An 18,772-nucleotide genomic window follows, 5' to 3' on the forward strand; every position below is an offset into this window, starting at 1 on the left:
TTATTGCTCCGCAGGCGACACAAATAGGTGAGTGTCCGTTAGCAGCTCACACTAAGCTCAGCCCGACATACACACACACACACGGAGGGAGTGTGACCGTGAGCAGAGTACACGTAGACCGGGTCGGTAAGTTTTTAAACTGCGATCTTCTTCAGTCTCAGTCCGGTCTTTGATGGAAAAAAGCTCTCGCTCTGTTTGTTTGTAGTCGCTCGGTGTCACATGTCTTGTCAAACTAGTCAAATTGAGTCAGTGATCTGGATAATTCATGCAAACAAACGCGGCAAAACACACACACACACACACACACACTCTGGAATGAGACTGTTTTTAAACTTCACGTCACACTGTGCTGGGCGACACGAAGTCGATATTGACTATTTGTTGCGATAAATATCGGTTTGTATTTGCCCATATGTGGAAGTTACAACATCAGTTCATTGTTATCCCAACCGAAATAATCGCGATTCATGATATTATTGGGATAACTGTCATAAAACAACAACCAAAAAAAAACACAATAAAAACATTTTAAGTTGAGACACTTTTTTTGCATCGTGGAAACATTGAAACAAGACGTCAAAACCAGTTAATTTAAATTTTCACACCACTCCTCATGATTAAAATGTTTAAATCGGTCGATAGTGACCATTTTTGCGATGAATTCCTGTTTGTATTTGTTCTTCAGTGAAAGTTTGAAGAATCCGATTTATTGTTGTCCAGACCCAAATAATCGCAATTCAAGATATCATTGTGATAATTATAAAAATATGCTTTAAATTCTTACAGTGACACTGAAACACAGTGGAATCCCGTTCCCTTACTTTGAGTTGTGTTGTGGAAACATTTTAAACAGTTTAAAACAAGAGTATCAAAGGTCCAGTGTGTAAATGGACAGATGAAGTTAGTTGCAGCCCTAGATTTGATGATTTTGTGTGTATGAAGACATTTCTTGAAATGATGCTGTGTTTAGGAGGAAACCTTAAACTAGGGATGGGAATCGGTGTCGGTCAGCATCGGTATTGGTCCAATACTGGTCAAAATCACTGGATTGGTTATCGTAACAGGTAGAAATGTAAAATCCGATACAAAAATCCTATGTGTCGCGTGCTTCACTATGTACAGACTGTAAAAGTGTAAATTAAAATTTGCAAAAGCATTGAGTCATGTTTGATGCTGTTTATTTCTTATTTTTAGGAGAGCAATATTTGTTCCATTTGTCTTTGAAATGACTCGGCACAAATGTGTTGTTAGCGGCTTCATACATTCATAAAGGGTCTAAAATGACTGTATCGGACCAATATTGGTATTGGTAGATACTCAAGTTTTTGCTATCAGAATCGGTATCAGACACAAAAAAAGTGGTATCGGGACATTGTGAAAGAAATTCTTGAGTCATCAGTGTTGAGTAAATCATGTCTTTACTGCATGCATGGATTTTTGCATGGAGGAGAGACACTGTCACCAAGGACGGTTTAAAATGGTCTCTCCCCTTCCTCCAAAAAGCTTCACCACTTATACACAAACATCAAAGTAAAACAAGAACAGACACCAAACTTAATGTTTATGACCCTAGTAGATGTTATCTAATGTTTACCCTAACAGATGCCATTATGTGCAACCCTAACGTTGACCTTTCCCTATCATATAATCACCCCAGCTTTCATTCACAGCTTGACAACATTATAGGAAACAAGAAGAAAACCAGTTATTTCCCACAACATCCTTACCTTAAACCGTATTTAGACTCCACATTTCAAACTTAATTGCACCAACAATGTGATGGATTTGTCTTAATTAAGCTCAACAACTGAAACTATCGAACCACTCTCTCTGTATGAAAACAAAGGCTCACAGTTTTCTCTTCTTTTCTTCACAGATCAATTATGAATTTCTTCCTGGAAACAATCCAAGTGCTCCTGCTCTCCATCTGGTACAATGTGGAGTCCTTCATCCACCTCTTCGTGCCCAGGAAGAGGAAGAACATAGCCGGCGAGGTGGTGCTGATCACGGGGGCAGGCAGCGGAATCGGTCGCCTCATGGCTCAGGAGTTTGCGTCTCACGGCACCGTGGTGGTGCTGTGGGACATCAACCAGGAGGGAATGAAGGAAACGGCGAAACTGGCCAAACAGAGCGGAGCCACCAAAGTCCACTACTATCTGTGTGACTGCAGCGACAGGAACGAGGTTTACAGAGTGGCCGACCAGGTGAGACTCTCTGCAACACTTTTAACTTGGAAGCTCCGACAGAACTACAGTACCAATCACTGTTCATGCAGGAAATTGAATTAAATACACAACGCACCAATCTACAATCAGAGAAATACGATGAAATAAAAACTGAGAAAATAGACCGATATCAAAATAAAATTGAAGGAATAAGCAGTGATGTGACCAAATTGCCAGCACAAGAAAACTCACTATGGTGTGAAAATTTAAATTTAAACTGAGATTGACATTTGTTTTTAAAAGTTCAGCAAATCTGCAGCATCGCCAACATTTACACACTGAAACTTGTTGTGAGGGAATGGGGGAGGTGTCGAGAAAACAGCTGTTAAATGTGTGTGCGCATGTTTTGGAGGCAGGGCAGCGGTGACTGTTGTGTGTGTGTGTGTGTGTGTGTGTGTGCAAACACACTTTTGTTGTAGTTGTTGTAAACTCAGGGTGAGTAAAGAAAGCAGGATCTGGTCTGGGGCTGCGTCAAACCACTGTTTACATAATCGATTCATTTGTTGATTATTTTCTCACAATGAGTTCTCTGGTCCCTGTGATGTCGGATAATAAAAATCCCACTTGAACCAAGTGATTGATTGTCAAAATATTTGGTGGTTAATTTAGTGTTAACCTCTTGTCACTCAACTCTGAATGTGTAGTTACTTGCAAATGCACAAGTGTAAAATCAGACGTTCCCTCTTGTGGCTTTGGTGTGAGGACTTAATCCAGTCCAGAAGTAACGAGACGATAAAGTGACTGACGTTTTCATGATATCACAGAGTGAAGCTGGCATAGATTTTACTTGGAGAGTCTGTTGGACCTCGTTTAGACTGCAGCCCAAATCAGATCTGTTTGTATATTTGATCAGAACTGTTCACATTACATTTTGTAAGTGATCACGTCCGATCTGCACGTGTCCATGTTGACATTGTCTAGTCCAGGGGTGTCAAACTCATTTTTGTTCAGGGGCCACATACAGCACAATTTGATCTCAAGTGGGCCGGACCAGTAAAAATAGTAAAATAATAGCATAATAACCTATGAACAACAAGAACCCCTTTGTTTTTTCTCCTTTGTTTTACATTCACTGAAGGATAATTTTACAAAACATGAAATTTCTTGAGAACTATAACTGCAATTTCAACAATATCGTGCCTAAATTTACTATTTACACAACACACTGGATCTATAAAGGCACAAACATTTAGTCACGGGTATCTGGAGCATTTGACATTGACATTGATTAGTGTGAAATTTTAACAAATTCATCCTGTGGGCCAATTGGACCCTCTGGCGGGCCGGTTCTGGCCCCCGGGCCGTATGTTTGACACCCCTGGTCTAATCTATTCTTGCATGTGGATTTCTAAACAAAATAGGCGACAGAAATCAGTGTCTGGTTCTGTGGAGCCCGCAAACTTTCTTCTGATTGCAAGGAAGCAACAGAAACGGAGGAGACTATTGAGTTTTTCATGCTGCCATCTCCGCTGGAATGGCAGTGGAGCACAGTCTGTTGTCAGCTTCCATGCTTTTAATCCGTTAAACTATCGTCTTCCATTGTGACGATTGTTGAATGCGCCTCCAATTAACCGCCGCCTCTCCGGATCTACGTCGTCTACATTGTTGTTTTTGTCGTCGTTCCAGTCGGCTTCCATCGTTTCTAAAAATCAGCATGGATCAAAGAAAGAAACCAAGGTCGGTCGACCTCTAGTTCAGACTATTATCAGCTCCTGTAAATAAACAAGTCATTTTCTTTTTCTCCTTGCAGGTGAAACGAGAGGTGGGTGACGTCAGCATATTGGTGAACAATGCCGGGATTGTGACGGGAAAGAAGTTCATGGATGCTCCCGACTCTCTGATCGAGAAGACGGTGGAGGTCAACTCCATGGCTCACTTCTGGGTCAGTCTGAACTTTTCTGCTCACAGTTTATGTTTAAATTTGCCCTCAACTGAAATGTAGGTCTTAATATTGTCTTATATTTTGAAAATATCAATTTAGGATAACCTTGGAGTAGCCTCTGATTTTACTCTTTTGGCCACAATAATCAAGATAATAATAATAATAATCATCAATGGACAAATCAGTGTTTTTAAATAAAATAAAAACTTTGAAGTGTCGTTCATGTGTTCACGCTCATGTGTTTTCCGTCTCTCTGCTCAGACGTACAAGGCCTTCCTTCCTGCTATGATTGCCAACAATCATGGACATCTGGTCAGCATTGCCAGCTCTGCTGGACTTATAGGAGTCAATGGATTGGCAGGTCTGTGGTTTCACTTTGGATTACAATGTTCACCTTCTCTAAACGCCAGTTCTACTGAACAACTGGCTGGTTGTTATGTAATTCATTTGCAGATTATTACTTTGTTCATCAGGTTTACACACCTTTGCTCAAGCAAACTTGATAAATACAGTTTAGTCACTAGACCTTTTTTGTTTTAATCCCACATTTATTTGAGCGTAAACTACAAACAAAATAACTGTAGCTTGCAGATTTGTATTTTGAAACACTTTATGATTCAGGCGTTCACCGAAAACACGGACTGATCCTCTGTAGCTGTTAATCTCTGAGACATTGGAAGGAGTTTCCTCTTATTTGTCATCCACTTATCTTTATTACAGTGTTGACATTTCACACACAAACCAGCCAACAGTACACATAATCTGCACCTGCTGTTCTAATCTGAGGGTGGTGTTCAGAGCTTTGAGCTTTGTAATTATTATCTGTTTTGTTTGGGGCATGAGGAGAATTCAGAATTACACTTGAAGAAATCACACAAAGTCAAAAAAACTCATTTTCAATTGGCACAAATAATCTATGAAGCAATAAACAACCTATTCCCTGGCAGTTTACAGAAATAAAACATAGATATCTACAGATTTTTGCAGAAGAAGAGAAGCTGTGGAGGTAAATGTATGTAGTATGAGCCAAATTAAATACATTTATGCGTCTTCTTACTAATTTTCGGACGCCTTTGGGGTTTTTAATATTGTATTTTCATACGTTTGAAATAAAGCCTACATTCATTCATTCATTCATTCGTCCATTCATCACTGAATCTGCTCACAGGTACAGGTTTGTTCATTTTTGAGAATATTGCGACATTAACAGATCCCGGAACATTGTTCATGCAGTTTTAGTGTAAAATGGAGAGTTTCTCAGAAAACGTCTCAGGTTCTGATAAAAATGCTGGATCAAAGTTGGCGTCAAAGTAAATTGACACAACATCGACAAAGAGCTTTTTTTTTTAATGATAGTGCAATTATAGTACAGCCAAAAAGAACATTGGAAACTTGTCAGACTGATTGTTTACTTGAAACCGTTTCCTTCTTTATTACAGACCTCACATCATTACATTTTCTTGTCGCACATCAGTGTCACCTTGTGTCTTTGACTTTGTGTCTTTGACTCTATCAGTTTCAACTTTGTGTTGAGAACGCCCTGCAGTTGTTTGGTTTGAGGTGACCGAGAGAACACGGCCACGTAGGAGATTGTTACCCTCTCACCTACATTTGTCGCAAACATTATGGAGCTTTATCGGCTGTAGGCGTCTATGGGACATTATATAACCGCTGTATTCGAATAAGCAGACCCGATAAGTCAGAGTGTACGAGTGCTCTTTGACCTGGATTTGTTCCAGCTGTCTGTGAACCTGGACTTAAGATAAAAGGTTTCCTCACCCTTCAAAAATAATAATGAATAACACGTAGGGCTGAACGATTTGGATTAAATGTCCAATGGCGATCATTTTGACAGGAATTGAGGTTGTGCTATAATTTGCGGAGGGATTATTCTCATTTTTATTCGAAAAACATGTTTTAAATGATTACTGTGTGACATCTGTGCAGTAACAAAGATCTGTAGAACAGGATGTGCATATTTTGACAAATTTTAATAAATACTGTCTGATCATTTGAAAACTGCGAGGTGCAATTTTCAAATGCACCTCCTGCTATTTGAAAATTGCGGTAGGCCGTGTCGCGATTTCAGTAGAATTTAGACAAAATTGTTCAGCCCTAAAAACAAGTAAAAGTTGAGTCAGAAGCCTTTTAAATTTTTTTTCTCTTCTTGTATGACGGGTGAAAACTAGGGCGGGAATCTCCTGCGATCTTACATATTTGTTTGCAATTCAATTAAATAGTTTTAACTTTACTTTCATTATGGCGCAAAGAGACGTTCACATACTGTACGAACTTTTAACTTTTATTGCTGCGACGTTTCTTCAGGCAAACAATTTTTGAAAATGAGACGCTGTCTTGAATAGGGTGTGGCTCAGTGTGTAAATCATAAGTTTTGAGATAATATTTAAGTGACAACTTCTAATCAGTTACTGAATTAATCGTTTTATTTGAGTTTTGTTTTCATTTTCCTTTGTTTTCATATTTTATGGCTTCTCCATGTGACAAAGAAAATTTAAAAAAAATTAGTTTGTCGTCTTTTGTTAGTTTGAACAAAAGACGACATTAAAGAACCAAATCATTTTTGTTTTGGGAAATTTTCTGACATTTCATGGACCAAGCAACTAATCAGTCAGAGGCCGATACACTGAATCCCTGTGATGATCATAATCCCACCTCTCTCTTGCATTCACTGTTGCTTATCTAAGTTGTCTTCCTATTCTTGCGTTTGTGTGTTGCGTGTTATCGGAAAACAAGCGACAAAGATAGAGGTTGTTTACGTGGATATGTGGATAGGACCTTAGCATTTTTTGATTTTCCCATAAGAAAAATAAATCTTATAATAATAATAATAATAATAATAATAATGATGGATTTTCTCTTTCTCCCTGCAGACTACTGTGCCAGTAAGTTTGCAGCAGTAGGCTTTGCAGAATCAATTGCTCTGGAGCTGCTGGCAAATGGGAAAGACGGCATCAAAACCACCATCGTGTGTCCGTATTTCATCAACACTGGGATGTTTGATGGATGTCAAACTAAGTGAGTCACTTTTGCCTTTTTAACTGTTTTCTTAACTGGCCCATTACCATTGAGCAACGGCAATAAAATGTCTGCGACCCCCTAAAAATAAGTTACTCATTCCCTCACATTAGCACCCACAATAGAACTGTCACAGAAACCCCTCGTCCTCTTCTTGTTTCAGAGTAAAAACCCTCTACTGTTTGGGGTAAAGTTTAAATTAAGTGAAAATATTTTAATTTGGACCAGATACTAAATATGACATCGAGCGTCAGGAACGCGACATCTGACGCAAGAATCAAAGCAAACAACGCAAACTGTAGATCAGTTAAAAAAGACTTAAAAATCTTATACTTGCGTTAATCACCAACATTTTGTTAAAATGTCAATATTTAACATTTATTTCAGTTCAGTGACTGTGTGAGGCGGAGTCTGCTCCGTTCATGCAGGAAGTACTGAACGATTCTGTGAACAAATCTTTTTAATCAACTGATCATAATGATTCAGTGACACCGAAAACGACTGCTTTACAAGTCATTAGTTTGTGTGTTTGTGTCTAGAACGACGTCACGTCAGTTTCATGCAGCCGTTCTATGACGTCTAAAACGATACCAAACCAAGTACAGACGAGTCGTGCTGTAGCTGTATAAAGGAAAAGCGCCAAACAGCCCACGGTGAACAAACTAAACTCCTTTTTTGAGTTTTGATGCAAACTGAAGGCTACGTAGTTTCTCCAGCACATTTGAAGGGAAGGGTAAGGTGAGGGATGTCCAGCTGTTGAAGCTTCACCAATAAATGTTGCCTTTCCAAACATTTGGTGCTGACAGTAGATTTGAGGTGGACTGGCACTCTCAAAATGCCAGGTTAATGTGTTGGCACCATCGAAAGTGACATCCCTAACCTCGTTTCCAAAGAGAGCTGTCGCCAAGAGGTCAGGTGTTGTTTCAGCAGCACTGATTTCATTCCAGATGACGCCATAAACTATAATGTTGATGCTTCTGTCATCACCAAGTCAATAATTCACCCCCGTGGGCCACAGTAGTGGTTTCAAATTACTGGATACTGTAACCTAAGGCTAATATTGGCTTGACTTTAAATGAACCATTTCCAAAAAAATTATCTTCATCTCTTCTTTTAATGTTCTCCATTCAGATGTTTGTATAAATGTTGTAGAGATTGTCATTATCATGTGTGTGTGTGTGTGTGTGCGTGCACGCGTGTTCCTGTCCACACAAAAAGACATTAATTAAGCAGTCCTAGCTCTGAGTGAGTGTGCACCAGACTGTGAGATAGACTGATGCGACAGATGACGAGGTGATTGAGGGGAGAGGAGTAAAGATGAGGGCTGAGGATGGTAGTTGACATAGCTGGGCAAGTCTATTTAGAATAAAGTCTTATTTGTAAAGACGGCCCTGAGAGGCAGGAACCTCTGGGGGGGAAGAAATTAAACATTGAACCCAACTGAGCGTGATATTTTCATGGAGCATGAAATGGATCAGCAGTGTTGGAATAAAATGAGCCAAGTCACTATTTAGTTTTTAATATATTAGTAGAACCTAGGGCCGAACAATTATTTGTTCTCAAATTGAAATTGCAGTTTGAAACGATGAATAGCAAACGCTGCATTTTAATCGTCTTTTTTCTTTCTTTTTTTTAAATTGTTCTGTTTTCTATGCCAATCCAAAAACGATAATACACAAGTGTTAGAAACAAGTATATAAGCCAGAAAAATGACAATTAGATATTCAACCCTAATTCTTGTTAACATTCGTGTTTTTTGCTGCTGTTTAGTGCCAGAAATACTGAGTTAATTTTTTTTGTATTCATATAAGAGAGAAGATAATCCTTCTCTCTTATATGAATACAACTGCCATCCATGTTACCTTTGTGGTTTCATGCCCCTAAAACTGAGATATTGGAAAACGATCAGCTTGACGATCAGCTCTGGAGTAGTATACTTTAACTTAAAGGTGACATCGAATGCTTGTATCACACATATATGTTAGTTATGGAGGTCTACTTACATATATTAACTTGTTTTCATGGTTAAAAACCTCCTAATCGCTGCAAACGAGACGATCAAAATATCTCCTCACTGACGCTCTCGTCAGCCGTACTGTTTCAGACCAAAACCACACCCCCAGAATGTGGACTGTGTTGTGATTGGCCAGCCAACGAGAGCTTTCCCACTGTCCTGTGATTGGCCAGGTACCTGGATGTGACGTAATAGATAGGCCAGCTCTCAGATACACAGCTCCCCCTCTGGCACGGTGGATGCTCTGCATCTCAGCAGCTACAACGAGAGTAGTTCTTCTTCTTCTGCGGTTGAATGTACGCAACCGGATGTGCCCGGACTAGTGCCCGCACCAGGAGGCGCTACGGTGGTGAGAGGAGTGGTGAGGATTTTTGATGACGACATCAAATTAAGGAAGTGCCGATCGGCTTCGCAGAGCCCAGGAAAACAATACAACACTATTTTCTCAGCAGTGGCTGAACTGTTTGTTCTGAAACTTTAGGGTTTCATAAACGAGGTAATGACGCAGATACACAAACAAACGCAGCGTTAATTGGAGCTTCCCGTCTATGTGGCCTTTAATTAAAGTTTAGACATCATCGGTCTCTTTAAATGGGATACCTTTTGTAAAGATAATTGATGATCAATAGTTGAACATTATCAGTATAGAAGAGCACTTTTTCAGCTATATTATTGTGAGATGGCAGACCTACAGTGTTGAGGGGATTGTAAAGATTTTATTCTACAGGAAGCAATGAGTGTTCCAATATTTCAGAGAAAACATGGTTAACGTCACCGCTGATGGACGGACACTGACGAGGGGATTAAGCCACCAACATTTGAACAAAAAACGGAATAATGCCAGAGGTATTTGTGGGGATGGACTGACGGGGTCTTTCCATTCATCATCTGGAAGACTTGTGTCCATTTTAATTTCCGTCTTCCTGCCTTCATCCATGTGTCAGTGCCTTGAGGCTACCAGGACACATGGTTGATGTCAGTGACACACACCTGACCTGTCACTTTCTACTTTTCACATGTGGGGGGACACAGACAGCGCTGCCTTTTAAAAATAACCACAAAACATCATGACAGAAAAAAAAAACTCTGCTGTAACCTGATTGCAACCTTTGAGTTGTCCTGCAGTGGATGACTTGCTGAAGGCTTTATTTCAGGTCATGTTGACACAATTTGAGTTTTGTCAGTAAGTTTCTGTGAAGCATTTAGCCTGCAGTGGTGGAGCAGCACTGGCAGTCCACCTTAGCTGTCCAATTATGCATCAACATGTATTCCCCCCTGGTCAAAAACCCATTTAAACCCATGAGTAACCCTTCTGTTACCGTCCTGTCATCGTCGACAGGATTTGGCATGAAATGGATCAGCAGTGTTGGAATAAAATGAGCCAAGTCACTATTTAGATTTTAATTTATTAGTAGAACCTAGGGCCGAACAATTATTTGTTCTCAAATTGAAATTGCAGTTTGAAACGATGAATAGCAAACGCTGCGTTTTAATCGTCTTTTTTTTTTCTTTTTTTAAATTGTTCTGTTTTCTATGCCAATCCAAAAACGATAATACACAAGTGTTAGAAACAAGTATATAAGCCAGAAAAATGACAATTACGTATTCAACCCCAATGTTTTTGGTAAATTCTTGTTTTTTGCTGCTGTTTAGTGCCAGAAATACTGAGTGAATTTCCCCAGATTATCATGGACATTTCTCATTAACCTAACTCCTAGACCATTTGAGATATGTAGAAATTATAAATATAAGGACTGATGATCTGTCCAGGGTGTGACCCCGTGTTTTGCCCTGTGTCAGCTGAGATTGGCACAGTGCCCCCGCGACCCTCATGTGGAGGATAAAGTGGTAGAAGATTAGTGGTGCAACGGATCATCATTGATCTGTGATCCGTTCGGATCAATATCTTCGGTTCGGCACACACGTGATCCGCAGATTGATTTATGAAAAAAAAAGTTGTGCGCACACACAGCTTGGTCATGGCGAGCGGAGGAACAGAGGAGCATGAACGCCCCTGTAGGTGTGAATGTGAGAGTGAATGGTTGTTGGTTGGCCCTGTGATGGACTGGCAACCTAACCAGTGCCCCCTGCAACCCTCATGTGGAGAATAAAGTGGTAGACGATGAATGAAGGATTTCTCTTGTCCTTACCAGGTGGCCATCTTTGCTGCCAATCCTGAAGCCAGACTATGTAGCCAAGAAGATCATCCATGCTGTGCTCACAGACCAGGTGTATCTTATGATGCCCAAGAGCATTTACCTCATCGCTTCCCTCAAAAAGTAAGTGTCCTTTTTTCTCTTCCACTGAAGTGCACACATCCCTATCTCTCCACACAGACAGGTTTCCACAGCTGTTCTTCTCAAGACTCTGCATTGCATTGACTTCCATACCCAAACCAAACCAGTTCCTAAATCCAGAAATTGGATATTTAGCATCTGACTCTCTGGGGTTCACAGACACACACACACACACAAACTCCTTGCTGTAGCTCATCAGTATTCAGGGCCACTCAAAGATGCTGGTTTCATGGTGTGAATGTGAGTTTAATTAGTGTTAATTTATCATCTTCTTCTTGTCACGTTGGGTGATTGAATCCTAATTTAACTTTGAGAATTACGAGCTTCTGTAAGCTACCCAGTTTTCCCACAGGTGACAAACACTGTCACCTTTGAAAAAGATTTCCTACAGGTTAGATTTGAATGTGTCTGTCCCTCATCATCCTCCTCAGTGTCCTACAGTGGAAGGTCATCGTCCTCCTCGGCTATTACCTGGGACACGCAACGGAAGCAGACTGCTGCACTAACCGCAGTCTGCAGCGCTAACACATCTGACGGACTGTTGAGATGTTGTACTACCTGTACTCCTGTCCATGATGAAGTTACTTTGATCTGAGGAACACAATGTTTATTTGAAGAGGCTTTCTGAAGTGTGCTTGACCGTATCATAAATATAGAAACTGTCTCATTGAAAACGTGGTTGCAATGGGGGACAAATGAGAATATATCTCAAGGTGTTTACTGCTTCATATTTCCATTAGTCAGCCTCAGGATAGTAATGTTTGTATACTGTTCACTCTACCACACCAAAGTTGTTTATTAGGGTTAAGTTTGTGTCACATGGGTGAATCTAGTAAAAGTATTTCAAACATTTGAACTTACTGACATGGACAGCTGTCGGCCAACAACTGTGATTTTCTCAGACACAGAGAATAAACATTTTTTTATACATTGCCCACTTTAGCAGGCATAGGTTTTTATTAGTTCTGTCTTTTGTTGGTGGCTAAACTCAGTATTTCTTTGTGTCCTCACTGGCAGTGAGCCTCTGTATCTGGTCTTTTAATAATATGCTTTCTTCACATTATCTACGCACTTTATATCTAAGAGCACCCACCATGTCGTCACTATGGTGCTCGTGGTTTTAGCCTGCGTTTCAGGAGGCATCTCCTCACCAGCTCCATTGTTCTGTAGAGTAGATTGACAGCAGGTTTAGTTTCACATCCTGTGTTTGACACATAAACAACCCTCACCGTTTCACTGTCACTAAACCTGTTTGTTGTGTCACTGAGAAACAAACCGACTCCAGTGTATTTGTGACCACAAGCGGCAGGAGGATCGTTTTATTGTCTTGTACTGGCTCAGACAGGTCAGTGTGTCACAGGCCGATTTAATGTAAAGAGTCATTTGAATGAACGGATGCTCTTTTTATGCTGCTTTCTGCTGTCTGACCTTGCAAAGTGTTAAATAAAGATTGTCTATTTTGCCACATACTGGAATAATGTATGTTTTCATAATGAAAGTATAGCTGTAAGCTGAAAGTATAAGTGTCTTACCAGAGAATGACTTTAGAAGTTGAAGTCTCTTTTTATAATATTACTGAAAAGTCTTGAAATTTACTGTACTTGAGTAATTTCCACAACCAAATTATCTCTGGATTAGACACACACACACAGGAGGCTAAAGCCTGTGATTTGCTGCTCTACCAGGTAGCAAACTTTTTATATTGGAATCTATAATAAAAGTTTTGAGGGGGAAAAAACAAGCCGCCCTCTGCAGTTTCTTACTCTTTGTTCTCGGACATAAACATCTCTCTCCACTTCCATTGTGTCTTTGCTCCTTTTACCTCTTCCCTCAGTCCAGTGAATAAACGGCGTTGTTGCTTTGCAAACGTAAATCCCACGTTCTGCTGTGAAAGGCTCACGGGCACAGAGCGATGACACAACCGCGCGTGGGCAGTTCTGATAATGAGGAAAACGTGACCCCATCCGAACTGAGCCGTCTCTGCTCCGTGATCGGTGTGCAGTGACTCACTGAGCGGTGTCAGAGCAGCTGGGACCTTTTTCAATTTGCACCTCACTTCTAAAAGCACTCTCTCTGTCAATTTTTCCCCACTCTAAATTGCTCTCCATTTGTTTGGCTCGTTATCATCCTGTGTACACATTTCGTGAAGTGTCTGCTTACTCGCTACTGTTGTAATCGAGTTCAGGTCCAAGTTCATTTATTTATACAACCTTCCTTTTTTTTCCCTTCCTTTTAAAGAGGGAAACAACAGGGAATTAAACACAACCTACCAAGATCAGATGACTTGTATGACTACAGGAAAAAATAGACTTATTTAATTTAATTTAATTTAATTATTCATGAAATTTAAAAAAAACTTCCTTTATGGTGGAGAAAATTTAAGAAAGCGAGATAGTTCAAACTAGAGCCTGGGTCACGATTCTCTTCATACTGGAATCAGGGTAAACATCAGTGCAGCTAAACTGCCTTAATAAAGTAGAAGAAATTAGTGTTTTCACATTAGTGTGGATATGAGCCCAAGCTAATGGAAAACCCCGTGTTTACTGGAGCTTCATTTGGCCCAGGAGTGAATGTTGAATGTATCTGTTCACTCTGTATCACTCTGGAGACAAAAAGCCAGATGTTAAGTTGCCAGTGCAGCGATATCTAAAGTGTGGGCTGCAGCCCCCCCCATGGACCGTGGCGATACTGCAGGAGGGCCGTGAAAGGTCATTAAATGCAAATAAACAAAATGTGTTGTTCATTTTCAATTTTGTATTTAGGGTCCGAGTGCACAAAGGAGTATTAACTTTTAAATTGCTGTAAAATATGTACGATAGATTTTAAGAAATACTTATGTTTCTTTTATCTGACCTGGTATAGCAGGTAATATATGTGTTGTATTATTATTCTTATTATAGTAATAAGAATAATAATAAATGTATTTGTTTAGTGCTTTGTATCAAAGTGATTTACAGTAAAGAGATACAAATATATGAAGTGTGTAGTAAGATACACACAGTACAGAAATTAAAAACTAATCAGACAAATCATTTAAGACCGATACACCACAGTGAACAAGTGCTTCTTCACTCCACCTCTTCTTGGGAATTATTGATCCTAGTCTATTGTGTTGATCAAAGTAGTGATTTAAGGTTTGTCTGTGAACCTCAGAGGATTTTCAGATTTCCGATATAAATGTAATTAATAATAATAATAATAATTATTATTATTATTATTATTATTATTATTATTGTTATCATTACTAGATGAATGATTTGTTTTAAAAGTTGCTTTTCATGTACGTGGATAGTGGGTAATGGGTAATGTCCAGATTTTTCCTGGCTGATCCTTTTAGCTCAATACTCCCTTCTGGAAAGGGTAACCAGAACAAGTACGGCGGGTACAACTCTACTGTCTTTCTGAAGGTTTATTCCACATTCACAGTTAAACAGCAGTGAGACAGCAGTCAGTTAGTAGTTAGACAGTTAGTAGTTAGCTACTAACTAGAGCTAGATAGGTTGTAAATGCGACAAGTCGTACAGGTTCTGATGATAGATAGATACAAAGGCACGCACGAAGGTAATATTAACAAAAAAGGGCTTTGACAATGCACCTTGAAGGCACTTTAAAGGCAACGGTGCTTTGATACCAATTACAACAATAAACAGAATGAAAGATAAATAGCTTTGCCTGCTAGAAGGTTCTACAGGTAATTAATAAAGCTGCTTTGTATTGTGCCTTAGATATGGAGAGGCCTTGTTCAAAGTTCAAATGTGTTGCATGTTTTTTCAATCCCTTGACCCAAAGCCCATAAAATGTGTGAGATCTTTGTAGTGATGGAAGTCAAAGTGTTTGTGACAAGTGTGCCTCAGAAACCCTCAGTGCTTCAGCTCACTTCTTCTGCAGCCGCCCTTTCATTAGTTTGATGAGAGATTGAGATGTTTTCTCTGGTCCATTTGTCTGAGGACAGAGTCATTATTCTCTCTTAGAAAGCTTCTTGCCTGTGGAATGCGCCTGTCACCTCTGTTCATTCTACATAAAAGCCATTGTTATTGGGTCTTTTTTAACAACGTGTTGTTTTATGATCACGCTTCGTCTCGGCGCTCTCTCGCTCCCTTTGAAAACGATGGCAATTGTTAGTCAGACAAAGGCTCGTAGAGGAAAAGATGCACACGACAGCGTCGCTCTGCCTCCAACAAACTAAAACGAACTATTTCACTTTTTTCATTTGCACTCATAATTGTTTCCCAATAGCTGCAGTTGGAATTATTCATTTATATTGTTGCTGCTGATGAAGGCACTGACCTCTGGAAAAGGGTTAGGTAGTGTCCAAATTTTCAGTCCATACATTACGTGAATGAGTGTGTGCATTTGTCAACTTTTTAGGACCTTCTCTGACAAACATGAAGGAGCCATTTTTAAGCTCTAAAAATAGTAACGGACAAAACACTGACATTGGAATTGGTGTAAACACACGTCCAATTAAGAACAGCGAAACTTTAACAGATGTGTTTCTGATTTTATTTTTATTTTCTTTACGTTTCTCTCCACAGCATCCTCCCAATGAAGCAGGGCATCCTGCTGGGACAGTACCTGGGAGCCTTCAACGTCATGGACAGATTCACGGGACGCAACAGGAAACAGGAGTGAGGGCCGAGTCATCCACATCATGAACAACCTCTTTCAATCTTTTTTTAAGAAAAAAAACCTGAAGTGCAGGACAGAAGAGAAGAACCAAGGCTTGTACTGGCTACACATTGAATACAATTATTATCTCTCTATCTTACACTATATAATCCATATTTTAAACTTACATATTCTTAATGTGCACACTTTTAAATTACATTCCCCTAAGTACAATTAAAAAGTGACCTTATCAGGACTATTCTTAGTGGGAATTTTATATTTTCAATGTTCGTGTCATCACCCATTGAAGACTACAGGCCTTGGCACACTCAGCACCCCCCTCCCCCATGTGATTTGTTCACCTTTTATTAATAGCTATTAACGTTAAAACATTTTAATCTGCTATCCAATCAATGCGAGAATTTGCTGAGGGATATTGTGGGGTACGACCGGTCTTGGATGGACAGGCTACACTCGGTGGATTAAGTAGATTAAGCCTTAAAATGTTAAAGAGTGTATACTTACATTTGTTCTGTTGAAAAAATGTAAAAGATTCAAGAGATAAATCATTTTAACATTATATCAACAACGTTATGTCGCAGTAAAAACCATTTGCCTTAGCCAAGTACTAATACTCAGGTACGGTGAGTTTCTCACATCTGTGGTTTGGACCAATCAAAGCTCATGAAGTGACCTCAGACTGACCGCGATGTGTCAGAACTTCATTTACAAACTCAAAACAAGACTGTTGAAACAAGTAGCACGCCGCCCCAACTGGCAAACAGAAACAAACTAAACATGTTGTTGTCGTCGTCGCCCTCCCCCTCCCCCTCTCAAACTGAGCCCCGATAAAAATGTCAGTTAAATTAGCAGTAAATTAGCATAGCTAATTAGAAGCAGTATGCCTCCTTAGGTTTCCTGGTGAGCACAAATCAGACTTGAACTACGTTTATTACCTCTTTTATTTCCTGCAGCGATGCTCGTGTATTTGGGTCATCAAGCTAATGCTAATTTGAAAAGCTTCACAACTTAATGGTTCCACGAGCAGCACGTCGCACAGCTGTGTTTTAATGTTAGCCCACAATAATGGAAGGAAAGCATCTTTATTGTCATTGTACAACTGAAATTGTAGGAGAATGGAGGGTTGATCAGAGCTACTGCAACTCACCGCACCATCACAAGGGACCAACCTGACCGAATGGCTGCTAGTTGTCTGTTTTCTTTCTTTATTTTTCCGTCACATGAAGTTTCAATATCACTGTGTTTATTTTCATTAATGTTTACTACATTTCAAAATTCAGAAGTTTCCTGACCTCATATTTTTGTTGTTGAAGTAATAACCATATGTTTTGCATTCATTTCCACACACATATTCATGGTCCTTTATTAACACTTCACACACACTATATGGACAAAAGTATTGGGACACCTGACCATTATGCCAACAGGGATTGTCATGAACAATATGATACTTATATATATATATATATAATATATTTTCACAGCTATAACAGCTTCCACACATTTTGGGAAGCCTTTCCTCAAGTTATTGAAGTGTTTCTATGGTGAAATTTGTGTCCATTCATTCAGTAGAGCATTCAAGTTCTTCCACACCAAACTCAAAGTCAAACCATGTCATATTAGTCCTTCGTTGACCACGGGTTCACAGTCATGTTGGAATAGAAAAGGACAAACTGTTCTCCTCAAACTGTTGCCACAGAGCATTGTCCTTCACTAGAGATGAGGAGCCTAAAGCCTAAATAACCATTTCAGTAATTAACAGGTGTGGCCAAATACCTCTGTCCTTGTCCAAGACTGGACAAGATTGACAATGCTGACAAGACTGATTATTGCCACGAGTAATAACTGAGACACAGTAATTCGGGAAATTGCATTAATTGAGTTGAGAAATTACATCTACGACCTGATCCCCTGGTGACTGTACGCCAACTTTAAGAAGTTACCTTCCTGAAGTATGCATGTGATGCAAATGTATATTCTCTTCTGTCCATCTGTGCATGTGAACTACCTGTAACTAACTAAAGAACTCTCATTTAGAAAAGCCGTCAATAAATTGTACTCCCTCCAGTGTTTGTTCTCTGTGTAGTTAATGAGAATTTTTGGATGTATTGGAACTGTTAAATTTACAAACATAAACATGTTTATTTTTTCATAAAAAGACATGCATGCAAAATGGTACAAATGACTTAATAAATAACATGACAGATGCATTTGTATGTATGGATAGATATCACTGACTACCTATATATAATACTTTTCGATGCAATGGTTGCTAGTTGAACTTTTAACACCATATATCAGGACTCTCAAACTCAAATGACCTGACTCTGAGCTTCAAGTCTGATAAGGAGGGACCAGTAAAGTGGTAAAAAACAACAACAACAGGGGGGTTGTCGATATTATCTTGCATAATTTGGGCAGCCTGTGGCCAAGTGGAAAGGGAACTTGGCTTGTAACCGGAAGGTTGCCGGTTTAAGTCCCCACTAGGTTGAAAGGGCTGGGGTACCCCTGAGCAAGGTACCCAACCCCCATTGCTCCCCGGGCGCTACTCAGTGTGGCAGCCCACTGCTCCAAATTCTAGGATGGGTCAAAATGCAGAGAATAATTTAAGAGAATAATCTAAGTTTCCACTTTTGAAAATTTTACAGAATTTTGCACACTGAGAGATCACAGCACAGGCAGTGGAGAG

General features: G+C 39.6%; 1 protein-coding gene across 4 annotated transcripts; it reads left to right on the top strand.

The window, feature by feature from the left end:
• Positions 1-18,150, top strand: LOC122770626 (epidermal retinol dehydrogenase 2-like). 4 transcript variants are annotated; one of them, XM_044027606.1, is made up of 7 exons: positions 1-27; positions 1,877-2,204; positions 3,976-4,107; positions 4,369-4,468; positions 6,999-7,143; positions 11,311-11,436; positions 15,990-18,150. In XM_044027606.1, exons 2-7 carry the CDS (start codon positions 1,884-1,886, stop codon positions 16,084-16,086), a joined length of 921 nt encoding a protein of 306 aa, XP_043883541.1. In that variant the 5' UTR covers positions 1-27; positions 1,877-1,883; the 3' UTR covers positions 16,087-18,150. The 4 variants fall into 4 exon arrangements, with proteins under 4 accessions (XP_043883541.1, XP_043883534.1, XP_043883525.1 ...); XM_044027599.1 differs by lacking the exon at positions 1-27 and adding an exon at positions 42-122; XM_044027590.1 differs by lacking the exon at positions 1-27 and adding an exon at positions 43-126.
• Positions 18,151-18,772: the final 622 nt, after the last annotated feature.

This window comes from Solea senegalensis, linkage group LG1 (genome assembly GCF_019176455.1).
Source record: "Solea senegalensis isolate Sse05_10M linkage group LG1, IFAPA_SoseM_1, whole genome shotgun sequence".
Lineage (NCBI taxonomy): Eukaryota > Metazoa > Chordata > Actinopteri > Pleuronectiformes > Soleidae > Solea > Solea senegalensis.

Bases quoted from the DNA above. Each gene is read 5' to 3' on its own strand.
- LOC122770626 (XM_044027606.1), top strand. From the start codon at position 1,884: ATGAATTTCTTCCTGGAAACAATCCAAGTGCTCCTGCTCTCCATCTGG. The intron at 2,205-3,975 runs GTGAGACTCTCT...TTCTCCTTGCAG, and splicing joins TTTACAGAGTGGCCGACCAG to GTGAAACGAGAGGTGGGTGA. The intron at 11,437-15,989 runs GTAAGTGTCCTT...TTCTCTCCACAG, and splicing joins CTCATCGCTTCCCTCAAAAA to CATCCTCCCAATGAAGCAGG.